Source organism: Vanellus vanellus (genome assembly GCF_965231255.1).
Source record: "Vanellus vanellus genome assembly, contig: HAP1_SCAFFOLD_125, whole genome shotgun sequence".
Classification (NCBI taxonomy): domain Eukaryota; kingdom Metazoa; phylum Chordata; class Aves; order Charadriiformes; family Charadriidae; genus Vanellus; species Vanellus vanellus.
In genome coordinates this window covers 278610-292089 of record NW_028127759.1, presented here as the reverse complement: position 1 = coordinate 292089, position 13480 = coordinate 278610, and the positions used below count along the sequence as shown (strand labels likewise).

The window sequence follows — 13480 nt, the reverse complement described above, 5'->3', positions numbered from 1 at the left end:
ATGTCCAACAGCAGCTCCATCACCCACTTCCTTCTCCTGGCATTGGCAGACACACGGGAGCTGCAGCTCTTGACCTTCGGGCTCTTCCTGGGCATCTACCTGGCTGCCCTCCTGGGAAACAGCCTCATCATCACCACCATCACCTGCGACCACCGCCTCCACACCCCCATGTACTTCTTCCTCCTCAACCTCTCTGTTCTTGACCTAGGCTCCTTGTCTACCACTCTCCCCAAAGCCATGGCCAATTCCCTCTGGAACATCAGGGCCATCTCCTATGCAGGATGTGCTGTCCAGCTCTTTTTCTTTTTCTTTTTTATTTCAGCTGACTGTTTTATCCTCACCATCATGGCCTATGACCGCTACGTTGCCATCTGCCATCCCCTGCACTACGGGACCCTCCTGGGCAGCAGAGCTTGTGTCCGCATGGCAGCAGCTGCCTGGGGCAGTGGGTTCCTCAATTCTCTCCTGCACACGGCCAATACATTTTCACTGCCCCTCTGCCAGGGCAATGCCCTGCACCAGTTCTTCTGTGAAATCCCCCACATCCTCAAGCTCGCCTGCACACACTCCTACCTCAGGGAAGTTGGGCTTCTTGTGTTTGGTGTCTGTTTAGCATTGGCGTGTTTTGTTTTAATTGTGGTGTCCTATGTGCAGATCTTGAGGGCTGTGCTGAGGATCCCCTCGGAGCAGGGACGGCACAAAGCCTTTTCCACATGCTTCCCTCACCTGGCCGTGGTCTCCCTCTTTATCAGTACTGGAGTGTTTGCCCACCTGAAGCCCGCCTCGATCTCCTCCCCATCTCTGGACCTGGTGTTGTCATTTCTGTACTCGGTGGTGCCTCCAGCAATGAACCCCTTCATCTACAGCATGAGGAACCAGGAGCTCAAGGATGCCCTACGCAAACAGGCCCAATGGACACTGTTTCGCTGACAATAACCTGCTGCCCCTTCCATGCACATTGCCCAGGGCTTATCTTAGACTGTGAGTCTGCTTTTTTCTCTCGTGATAATCCTGCTTATAGATAATTTTCTGAGTTTATGCTGCTTGTCCTGAGGCTTGATCCTACTGTGTCTGACCCTTGCACAACACAGAGTCAGGTGTGGCCTGACAGATAACAGCTCTTCAATAAAAGGACATCTCCCAAGTGCCGTGCCTGAAGGATGGGCTGTTCCTTCGAAGTTCCTTCCAAGAACATGTTCAAGGAATCAATATTTTAATGAGTCTCTTCTCCTTGTGTTTTCAATGTTTCTGGAGCTAAGCTCATGGTACAATTGGTTTCCACCAAATATTCTGGATTTAAAAGCGCTCTTCTTAGTAGCCAATAGAAGGGGAGACGATCCATAAGCTCCCATTATCTCCTCAGTCTTCTTCATGTATGACAGGACTGATGGCATATACCGGACATTCCTGAAATGCATCTTTTAGGCGGGAGGAGAGAGGCGGTATTAGGGACTCGACACTTGCCCTTGGACTGGAACGGATGGAGACTCCGAAGGTGAAACACCCTCAAAGGTGAAGTCCACTAATATAAAGCACTGAATCAATGTGTCCACGCACAAGGACGCTGCAGTGCCGAGGAAGTCAGCAGGGACTCATCAGGCACAGGGAGGGGAGAGTGGGGAGACACAGGAGGTGCCTGAGGGGACTCCAGGGCCAGGTCTGCTGTGCTGTCCTGGGGCGTGGGGCTGACTGGGGAGAGAAGGGGGCAAATTCAGTCAGGGCTGGGGATCACGCACAACATGAATTCCGGAGAGGCAGAGAGTGACTAGACTCTTTCCTCGTTTCCTCAGCACCAGCACGAGCCCTGGGGCTGATGGACAGGCTGATCTCCTTTTCTGCCCCCCAGGAGCTGCTGTGCCCTTGGGAGGAGCTGGGGCTGTGTGGTGAGTGCCCAGAGCTCTGCAGCACCCTGCAACGGGCAGTGCTGTGGGGCCAGCCCAGACTGGGCTGCTGGGCTGGGCTGTCCTGGGGAGAGGGCAGGGGAGGTGGGCAGAGCTGGGGAGGGCTTGGGAGTGCTGGGAAGTGCCTGGGAGAGGACAACAGCAGTGTTAGAGCCCTTTCCAGGGAAGACTGAGGCAAAGAAGTCGTTGAGTACCTCAACCTTCTCTATGTCCCTGGTGACCATGTCTCCCGGTTCCTTCCCGAGTGGGCCCACGTGTTCCCTAGTCATCCTTTTGTCACCCACATACCTATAGAAGGCTTTCTTGTTGCCCCTCCTGCCCCTGGCCAGATTCACCTCTACCTGGGCTTTAGCTTTCCTAACCTGATCTCTCGCTGCTCGGACAATTCCTCCCAGGCTACCTGTCCTTGCTTCCACCCTCTGTAGGCTTCCTTTTCCTTTTTGAGATTGACCAGGACCTCCTTGGTCATCCACGCAGGCCTCCTGCTGTCTTTGCCTGACTTCCTCTTTGCCGGGATGTGTTGCTCCTGAGCTTGGCTGAGGTAGCGCTTGGATATTAGCCAACTTTCATGGCCCCCTCTTCTTTCCAGGGCTTTGTCCCAATGTAGTTCACCAAGCAGATCCCTGAAGAGGCCAATGTCTATCTCCTGAAGTCCAGGATAGCGAGCTTACTGTGCGCTCTCCTAGCCACCTTAAAGATCCCAGACTCTGCCACCTCAAGGTCACTGCAGCCAAAGCTGCCCTGGACCATGACATTCCCCATGGGCCCCTCTTTCTTGGTCAGGACAAAGTCCAGCATGGCACCTCTCCTCATTGGCTCTGCTGTCACTTGGATAAGGATGTAATCGTTAATGTGTTCCAGGAACCTCCTGGATTGCCTATGCGCTGCTCTGCTTTCCTTCCAACAGCTATCAGGGTGGCTGAAGTTCCCTCTGAGGACCAGGGCTTGTGAACATGAGCATACTCCAATCTGTCTATAGAGGGTCTTATCCACTCGGTCTTCTTGGTACCCCCATATACTTCTTCCTCTTCAACCTCTCTGTTCTTGACCTGGGCTCCATCTCCACCACTCTCCCCAAAGTCATGGCCAATTCCCCCTGGGACACCAGGGTCATCTCTTATGCAGGACGTGCTACACGGGCCTTGCTGTTTGTCTTTTTCATTTCAGCAGAGTTTTCTCTTCTCACCATCATGGCCTATGACCGCTACATTGCCATCTGCCATCCCCTGCACTACGGGACCCTCCTGGGCAGCAGAGCTTGTGTCCGCATGGCAGCAGCTGCCTGGGGCAGCGTTTTACCCTATGCTGTGCTGCACACGGCCAATACATTTTCACTGCCCCTCTGCCAGGGCAATGCCCTGCACCAGTTCTTCTGTGAAATCCCCCACATCCTCAAGCTCTCCTGCTCACATTCAGACTACCTCAGGGAAGTTGGGCTTCTGGTGCTTAGTGTCTTACTAGCATTCGGGGCTTTTGCTTTCATTCTCTTTTCCTATGTGCAGATCTTGAGGGCTGTGCTGAGGATCCCATCGGAGCAGGGACGGCACAAAGCCTTTTCCACGGGCATCCATCACCTGGTTGTGATCTCCCTGTTTAACAGCACTGCCACGTTTGCCTACCTGAAGCCCCCCACCATTTCCTCCCCATCTCTGGACCTGTTGGTGTCATTTCTGTACTCGGTGGTGCCTCCAGCAGTGAACCCTCTCATCTACAGCATGAGGAACCAGGAGCTCAAGGATGCCCTGTGGAAACTGATGACTGGTATCTTGGCAGAAGCATCAATGAACTGCCCATCTTCTACATATCACACATGATGTAACTCATTACAGGCCCAGACTGTCTTTAGTACTTTTTTTCCTTTCACTTGTTTTTTTTTTAGCTTTTCTGAGTTTTGTTAATGCTGTCAATAAAAGTGAAGAATCATCCTTTATCCTATTGCTATGTCAGGATCTGTGTTGTTGGAGCCACAGACTTTGTGTAAATAAGAAACTGTTCTCTCTTTGTTTTTGAAAAACTGAAGGACTCTGCACTGACTTGTTTGTCTGAGATCCTTTCTCCGAGAACTTCTCTGGAGCTACAGGGGCCACGTCTGTGTGCTGAGGTGAAGGGGGCAGGAGCCACCCGAGCTGGGTCTGCCTCCCAGCCTGACCAGCATGGCCCTGGGCACCACAGCCCCCGGCTCTGCAGAGCCGCACCACCAGCTCGGGGGCTGTGGGACGCCTGGGGAGGGGGTGCAGGAACGGCTGGCCAGGCCAGCACGGATGAGCTCTCTCGGGAAGAGGCTCTGAGGGGAGATGGGCTGTGGCGGGAGAAGAGCAGGGCACTGTGTGTGTGCAGGGCAGCCATGGCAAGAGGAACCCTTTGCTCTATTGGGACAGCTCAGGGCAGGCTGCCCTGTCCCTGGGGCCAAAGGACCTTCCTGAGGGTGCCCTGGGCCAATTCTCTCATGCCATCCTGGGAAGGACGTTTGGCAGGTGTGGCTGCAAGCTGCCTGGGGCAGAGATCTCTTCATCATGCCGGATGGGTGGAAATTCTCACTGGCCTCTGTGTCCTGCTGTAGGACCAGTCCCAATGGGGCTGCTCTGCTGGTCTGTGCTGGGAGAGGGCAGGAGGTGGCCAGATTCAGGGAGGGTCTGGGCTGGCAGGGCTGGCAAGTGCCCTAGAGAAGAGAACCCCAGGGAAGAGCTGAAGTGTGGGAATGTGCAGGGTGGGGGCACATAGCAGTGTCCTGGCACAGCCGGGCTCCTGCGAGAGACATGAGGGACCAGACGAGCAGGGTCTGGGCTGTGCCTGTGCTCACTGGACACGCCGGGGAAGTTGTCCCAGCGCCATCATCACAGAATCGCACTGTCGTGGAATTTCCTATATTGGAGAAGACCTGTAAGATCACATAGTCTAATCATTAACCTAACACAGACAAGCCCACCACTAAACCATGTCCCTCAGCACAATAACTACATGACCCTTAAACACCTGCAGGGATGGGGACTCCACCACTGCCCTGGGTAACGCATTCCAATGCCTGATGACCCTTTCAGTAAACAAATTCTTCCTAATACCCAGTCAAAACTTCCCTTGGCTCAACTTGAACCATTTCTTCTTGTTCTAACACCCATTACCTGACAGAACACGTCGACCCCCACCTCTCTGCCACCTCCTTTCAGATATGTTTAGAGAGCGATAAGGTCTCCAATCAGCCTCTTTTTCTCCAGGCTAAACCACCGCAGTTCCCTCAGCCGCTCCTCATAAGACATGTGCTCCAGACCCCTCACCCGTTTCGTTGCCCTTCTCTGGATACGCTCCAGCGCCTCAATGTCCTTTTTGTGGTGAGGGGGCCGAAAGTGAACACAGTACTCAAGATGCGGCCTCCCCAGTGCCCAATACAGGGGGCAAATCACCTCCCTGGTCCTACTGGCTACACTAGTCCTGATACAGGCCACGATGCCGGTGGGCTTCTTGGCCACTTGGGCACACTGCTGGCTCATGTTCAGCTGCTATCAACCAACAACAGAGGTCCCTCTCTGTGAGCAGCTTTCCAGACACTCCTCCCCAAGCCTATAGCATTGGTGGGGGTTGTTGTGGCCAAAGTGTGAGACGCAGCACTTGGCCTCATTGAAACTCCTACAGTCTGCCTTGGCCCATGGGTCCAGTCTGTCCGAATCCCTCTGCAGAGCCTCCCTACCCTCAGGCAGATCAACACTCCCACCCAGCTTGGTGTCATCCGCAAACTGACTGAGGGTACACTCCATCCCCTCATCCCGATCATTGATAAAGACGTTAAACAGGACTGGCCCCAGCACTGAGCCCTGGGGGACACCACTCCTGACCGCCCGCCAACTGCAATTAACTCCGTTTACCACCACTCTCTGGGCACGGCCTTCCAGACAGTTTTTTACCCAGAAAAGCGTGTGCCCATTCGAGCCATGAGCAGCCAGTTTCTCCAGGAGAATGCTGTGGGAAACAGTGTCAAAGGCTTTACTAAAGTCCAGATAGACAACATCCACAGTTTTTCCCTCATCCACTGAGCGTGTGACCACGTTGTAGAAGGAGATCAGGTTAGTCAAGCAGGACCTGCCTTTCACAAATATCTTTGATAATGTGGCACTGAGTTCCACCTGTCTGTATCAGATTTTATCCCACAGTGAGTCTGCAAAACTAGAAAGGGCTACTGCGAATGTGTCAAGAGAATTAGAAAAAGCCATTAATGAGGGCAGGCAGTATGACAGCCTTAGAGGAAGAAATCAAATTATTATCAAAAATGGTAATATAGAATGGCTTATCTCTAGAGCACCCTTTAGAAGTACAGGACACAGTAGGTGCGTTCTTGAATAAGAGCTGCTGGGGTTTTTATGTCAGTCAAGACCAGAAAAACAAAACTGAGAGAAACAAGAGAAAGACTCATTTAAAAATATTACACAAAATAGGGCAGGGATCTCCCCTAAATCTCTTTGGGTGGCTAACCTCTTGGCTCCCAGACTTAGGAACAGGACTGTGAACTGAAAGGATTTGGGTTGTTGTATTCACTCTCTTGTTTTGCTTTCTAATTAGATTGGTGTGTTTACAGTGTAGTATTACCTTATGAACTTGACTTACGACTTAAATAATGAAGAGTATAGTGTGACCCTGACGGTGAAAGGAAAAGGAGGGACTGTTAGGAAAATCTCATTCCCGAACTATTGTAACAATTACTCTTTAGAGTATGAAATTGTATGAACTTTCTTAAGATATACAGCGTTTCTATTGCGTACTGCATAGCCATGGTTCAGTCAGCATGACTACAGGACCCAGCTCATTGTCGGGAGGAGAAGACAGCCCCCAGCCTGAAGAAGAAAGGATACTCCAGCACTGCCCGGATGACGCCAGCCTCCCAGCCCCTCTGACACCCCTGTGAAACCCTCCCCTGATCTGGCATCAGAGATAAGGAACTGCAGCGAGACCGACTCCAGGGACGTCTCCATTAGGAGAGCAGCAGGTGGATGATGATGCCACAGCATGAGAGTTGCTTTGCCAAACAGCAGCCTGTGTGTGCGTGTTACGTAGCGATCACTCAAATTGTGTTGTACCTGAATGCTCTAAAGGTATAAGAACCATGTGTGAAACTGCATTCGGGGTGTCCCAATTTGACTGGGACCACTCGTGCTCGTGAACAGAGAATCACTCGTGTAATTCCATACTTTGTGTCCCAGTCTCTCTCCTGGGACAGCATGGGCAGTTGGAAAGTTTTCATGATGTTATTCTCGAAGGCCGAGAATTGTCCCCAGGGGTGGCCCAGAAGGCACTTGACTGCCTTTATGGTGCTGTCCTCCCAGGCAATGATCGTTCAGGAAGGACTCTGACTGAAACCATGACTCGAATAGGACTGCCTCAAGAACATGAGAGCGATGTGCCATCCTCCCCTATGCAAGATGGTCCCCCTTTCGAGCCCAGTCGAAAGGAACGGGTGGTTTGCAAACTCTTTTGGGCAAGGATTTCCGATGCTTGTGCAATGCCTCACACAACTGTGGCCTGGGCACTCATAGACAACACATACCTGATCATTTCCATAGTGTCAGTGTCAGTGTGTGTGCCTTCGGAAACCATGCACGTGCTAACAAGCAATGGGATTTGGGTGAGTGGCGTGTATGTACAGTGAATATGAACTACAAATTTATACCCTTGTGAAGGCAGGATTTCAAAAGTTTCAAGCAAAGTCCTTACTGTCAAAAATGCTGAGTTTATTTTTTCTAAGCTAAGAATAACCTAGACTTTCTTTCTTTTAAATAAATGCCCTTTGTCCCCCATTCCACTCTTCCTTGCCCAGCAAGACTGCAACCTGCTGCCTCCTGTTCTGCGGGCCCTGAGCCATCCATTGCATAACGGCCTTGAACGTGGCCCCTTCTTTCCCACAGAGCTTCTCCTTCTGCAGGACGCGCTGGAGCTCATTGACGGAGAGCTCCAGAAACTCTCTTGACACCCTGGTCACCCCCTCCAAGTGATGGAGGATGAAAGCATGGGCTTCTTCTCGCAGGTCAATAATAAAGTCAATAATAAAGGCAGTAGTAATACTCGGTGAATCTCCAGATGCCGACGCAGTTCTCCAAGCACAGCTGGGACTTTAAGAACTCGCAGCACAGTCTGACGATGCCCATGACGTTGAACTGGTCGGCCACTATGAGCAAACGTTCAATGTTGTCGGTCGTGACCGGTACTGTGCCGGTGTAGGCGTACTCGATACTGAGCCGCATCATTTCAGGTGAAGTGCCGGGGATTTTATAGACGACCTTCCCGGCATTGCTCCAGTGGGTGGAAAACAAAGCCCTTTTCAGGGCTTTTTTCAAAGCAAAGCAGTGCTGGGGGAAAAGCATCTTTCTGCATTAAACCCGGACCCCGTTATCCCGTGTGCCTCTTTCCCGGGGCACCAATTTGGTCACGAGCAGTAGCCACGTTGGGAGGCCGTGGGGTTTATTAATTCATATGTTACGAGCTGGTTGTTTTAACAAGGAGTCACCACCTCCGGCTGTGCACAGAGAGCCACAGGGCCAGTGCCCTCCTTGCTTCAACAAGACCACCAGAGAATGGCGCTGTGTGGGGAAGGAACACCTCCCGCCCCACGGCAGACAAGCCCGGCTGGCCAAGCTCCAGCCCTGCACCGCATCTGGGGGTTCGTCAGGCACCGCTTCCAGTGCTGCTGTGAGATCTTGGGTTGGGGATGAATTCCAGTGTCCAGGGAGGCACCAGGACTATGGAGAAGTGCTGGAGGAGAGTTTTCATGCCGAGGGAAGCACTGGAGAGACACTAAGGCAGCGTGACACAGCCTGGGAAATGCTGTGTGTCCCCATGCCCTCTTAATCCAAGCACTGACCTGAACTATTGACTGTAGCTACAGAGGATGTTCTTGTGAGCACTAAACTCAGTGCCACCCATCACAGAGTCTCTCCTCCAGGCAAAGCTCACTAAAGATGGTGCAAAGGACAGCACTCCTCTTCCTCTCCCTGGGTGATGATGAGTGTCACTGGGAGCCAAGCTATCACCCACGTCACAGCCTGTGGCAGTGGAAAGTGCTTCTCCTGGAGGTGCTACAGCGCTTTGTCCGTGCCCTCCCTCCAACACCGTCTCCCAACCCCTGCCTGTCTGGTGGCTCTGGAATGTGCCCCAAAGTGAAATCACAGGCGCAGGGGTGACCCGGGACCGGCTGTGAGCCCCTGCGCAGCTGGTGCTTTACCTCCATATTGATTCATGGGTGGTGGCAAATGCTCTGTGGGGGTGGTTACAGCAGTGGGAGCAGAGCAACTGGCAGTGCAGAGGTAGACCCATCTGGGCTGCTGAACTGTGGCAAGACATTGCTGCCCGGATAGAGAATCCGGTTGTGAAAGTACATCATGTAGATGACCATGTACCCAAGGGTCAGGCCACTGAGGAACATCAAAACAACAAGCAGGTGGATCAGGCTGCTAAGATTGAAGTGGCTCAGGTGGACATGGACTGGCAACGTAAGAGTGAACTATTCATAGCTTGGTGGGCCCATGACGCATCAAGCCATCAAGGAAGACATGTGACATATAGATGGGCTCGTGACCAGGGGGTGGACTTGGCCACGTTCACTATTGCACAGGTTATCCACGAATGTGAAACATGTGCTGCAATTAAGAAAGCCAAGCTGTTAAAGCTTCTTTGATATGGAGGACGTTGGCTGAAATATCAATACGGGGAGGCCTGGCAGATTGGTTCTATCACACTCCCTCAAACCCGCCAAGGCAAGCGCCACGTGCTCACAACGGTGGAAGCAAACACCGGACGGCTGGAAACACACCCTGTGACCCATGCCACTGCCCTGAACAACTATCCTGGGCCTTGAAAAGCAAGTCTGATGGCGACGTGGCACCCCAGAGAGAATTGAGTCAGACAGTAGGACTCATTTCCAAACAGCCTCATAGACACCTGGGCCAAAGAGCATGGCATTGGGCGGGTGTATCACATCCCCTACCATGCACGAGCCTCTGGGAAACTGAAACAATACAACGGACTGCTATAAACTACACTGAGAGCCATGGGTGGTGGGACCTTCAAAAGTCCGGATACACATTTGGCAAAGGCCACCTGGTTAGGTAACATTTGAGGATCTGAATATGTTTGCGAAGACAGTCTGGGTTATTCCTGACACAAGCAAAGGCAAAACTATCTGTGGGATTGCTTTTTTTAAGGCCCTGAGTGCGCTTGGTGGGTGATGCTGGGGGATGGGGATGATCGATGTGTTCCTCAAGGGGATTTGATTTTGGTGAGAATGGCCAATGAATCAAATGATATGATATTTATTGCTAAATTACCACTATATGTCATCACTGATACGGTTGCTATATGCTCTATCTATGGCATTGCAGTGAAAGTGACCTAAATTAATGAAGAATGAACTTTGATGAAACTGAGCAAAGTGCAGAAGTGGCTGCAGCAACTGGCACCCGGGAATTGTCTTGAGATCGACATCTTCAACCCACAGATGATGGGCATGGGCCCTGCCGGCTACACCAGCTGTGAGCTCCAGATGCAGCACGCAACAATTCAACACCACACACCACGTCTCCTGCCGGGAAAGACAGTTACAACAGATGGAGCCCAAAGTCATGGACTAAATGAACTCAAGGGACATTTCAGTGGGATGGGCCATGGACTAAGGGAATGATATCTGTGTGCATATACACATGTATGAAAGACAGGAAAATGGTGGTGATTTATGGAAAAGTGTAAGACCTGGGCATGAGGTAGATGGTATAGAATAAGGGGCGGACGCTGTCCTGGTTTTGCCTGGGATAGAGTTAATATCCTTCCTTGTAGCTGCTGTGTTTTGGATTGACTATGAGAATAACATTGCTAACTCATATTGTTTTAGTTGTTGCTGAGTGATGCTTATATTAAGTCACGGACTTTTTCAACTTCCCGTTGAAGGTGGGGGGGCACAGACAAGACAAACTGGCCAAAGGAATATTCCATCCCATAGCCGTCATGCTCAGTAAGTAAATGTGAGTCAGCTTGGGGGCAGGGATCGGTGATTACTTCTCCAGACAGGCGGGGCAAATAATCATTGTGTGGTGACAGCAATTTGTTTTGCATCACTTTATTCTAGATATACTTTATTATTATTATTATTATTATTATTATTATTATTATTATTATTAATATTATTATTATTATTACTATTATTATTATTATTATTGTTACTGCTACTGCTTTTATTTTCTGTTACTGTTCTATTAAACAATATTTATCTCAGCCCATGTTTTTTTTTTCCCCTGCTTTTCCCTTTTCTCGCTATTCTACCTGAGACATCCCGTTTCATTTAGGAGCTGTTATCTGTCAAGCCACACCTGACACAGTGTTGTGCAAGGGTCAGACCCAGTAGGATCAAGCCTCAGAACAAGTAGTATAAACCCAGAAAAATATCAATAAGCAGGATTATGACAAGAGAAAAATTAGGCTCGTGATCTAAGATAAGCCCTGGGCAATGTGCAGAGAAGGGGTAGCAGGTTATTTTCAGTGAAACAGCGTCCATTGGGCTTGTTTCCATAGGGCATCCTTGAGCTCCTGGTTCCTCATGCTGTAGATGAGGGGGTTCACTGCTGGAGGCACCACCGAGTACAGAAATGATACCACCAGGTCCAGGGATGGGGAGGAGATGGAGGGGGGCTTCATGTAGGCAAACATGCCAGTGCTGATAACGAGGGAGACAACCACCAGGTGAGGGAGGCACGTGGAAAAGGCTTTGTGCCGTCCCTGCTCAGAGGGGATCCTCAGCACAGCCCTCAAGATCTGCACATAAGACACCACAATGAAAACAAAACACACAAATGCTAAACAGACACCAAGCACAATCAGCCCAACTTCCCTGAGGTAGGAGTGTGAGCAGGAGAGCTTGAGGATGTGGGGGATTTCACAGAAGAACTGGTGCAGGGCATTGCCCTGGCAGAGGGGCAGTGAAAATGTATTGGCCGTGTGCAGCACAGCATAGGGAAAAACACTGCCCCAGGCAGCTGCTGCCATGCGGACACAAGCTCTGCTGCCCAGGAGGGTCCCGTAGTGCAGGGGATGGCAGATGGCAACGTAGCGGTCATAGGCCATGATGGTGAGAAGAGAAAATTCTGCTGAAATGAAGAAGCCAAAAAGAAAGACTTGAGCAGCACATCCTGCATAGGAGATGGCCCTGGTGTTCCAGAGGGAATTGGCCATGGCTTTGGGGAGAGTGGTGGAGATGCAACCCAGGTCCAGAACAGAGAGGTTGAGGAGGAAGAAGTACATGGGGGTGTGGAGGCAGTGGTCGCAGGCGATGGCGGTGATGATGAGGCCGTTTCCCAGGAGGGCAGCCAGGTAGATGCCCAGGAAGAGCAAGAAGGTCAAGAGCTGCAGCTCCCGTGTGTCTGCGAATGCCAGGAGGTGGAACTGTGTGATGGAGCTGCTGTTGGACATTTGCTGCTTCTGGGCAGGGGGACGTGGTCGAGGTCTGTTACCAGAGATTTCCCTAAGGAAAATGAAAGCCATTTCCCATAGACTTTACCCCTCCTGTAATACGCCCTTTTCCTTTTCCAGGAGACATTCCTCAGCTTCCTGACTCGAGCTCTGGTTTACTCTTGCTGATTGTGCTGTGAGGAGGGAAGAGTTCCTGGGAAGAGTGAGGACCGGGGTCCGTGCCGATGTTCTACCTGTTCTGATGGAACCACCTACAATGCAGAAGGGCTTGTCAGCATCTGCACATGCACTGCTAAGGAACCAGGATGGCAGAAGGCAGTTGGAGAGGCTTTGGGTATTTTACAGCTCCCCCACCTCCCCTGAGCATTGTTCTGGGATGTCAGAAACCCTCAGCATTTGTGCTGCACTCCAGGAGAACAGAGTGAGTGCTGTGAGACATGAGGATTGCCTGGGGCAGAGAGCAGAGTCAGGGGAGATGGTTTGTCCCTCCATCTTGCACTGTCATGAGATGGAGGGGGATTCCCTCTTCTATTATGCCATCAGACAGTGCTGAGAGCAGAAGGATCCATCTCAGACCATGAAATGTCTCACCCTTTCTCAAGGTCTCAGCACCCCACCTCTAGCCAAGGACACCCACGGCTCATTTCACCCACCCAACAGCATTTCCTCAGTCACAGAGTCTCTGTGTTTCTCTGTGGGGCTTTCCGATAACACAAAGGTGCTATGGGACAGGTTGGCATCCTGGAGGGCAGCTCACAGCTTCCACGGACACCCAAAGGACATACCCAGTTTTTGGCATCTCACTGAGAGAAAATGGACTCCTTCCCCACCCCCACGGCCTGCACTGCCCACAGCCCCACAGGTCAGAGGAAAGCTGGGACACTGGTTCCCATGGACACACCGGCAGGAGTGGAAGAAGATCAGTGTGGGACTCTGCAGCTGAAATTCCCATCCCCAGGGAGGCTGACAGCAATAAAAAGATAAATTTAAAGGAGACATGTGGAGAAACCAGAAGAAATCCCATGAGGGTCTGGCTGGGAGAGTCACGGGGAGAGGCAGCCGGGCACTCAGGACAGTGTTACCCTCACCCTGCTGGGCACGCCACCGCCCAGACACTGATCATGCAGGACAGGTGCCCTCAGCCC

At 51.5% G+C, this 13480-nt stretch overlaps 2 protein-coding genes across 2 annotated transcripts; one reads left to right on the top strand and one right to left on the bottom strand.

The window, feature by feature from the left end:
* On the top strand, nt 1-3715 carry LOC309685026 (olfactory receptor 14I1-like; the record flags this gene model as incomplete). The annotated part of the gene is made up of 2 exons (XM_082500846.1): nt 1-328; nt 3069-3715. The coding sequence occupies 2 exons, from the start codon at nt 1-3 to the stop codon at nt 3713-3715; spliced, it is 975 nt and encodes a 324-aa protein (XP_082356972.1).
* Nucleotides 3716-11405: 7690 nt separating this feature from the next.
* LOC309685025 (olfactory receptor 14A16-like) lies at nt 11406-12098 on the bottom strand (the record flags this gene model as incomplete). The annotated part of the gene is made up of 1 exon (XM_082500845.1): nt 11406-12098. One exon carries the CDS (start codon nt 12096-12098, stop codon nt 11406-11408), a length of 693 nt encoding a protein of 230 aa, XP_082356971.1.
* Nucleotides 12099-13480: the final 1382 nt, after the last annotated feature.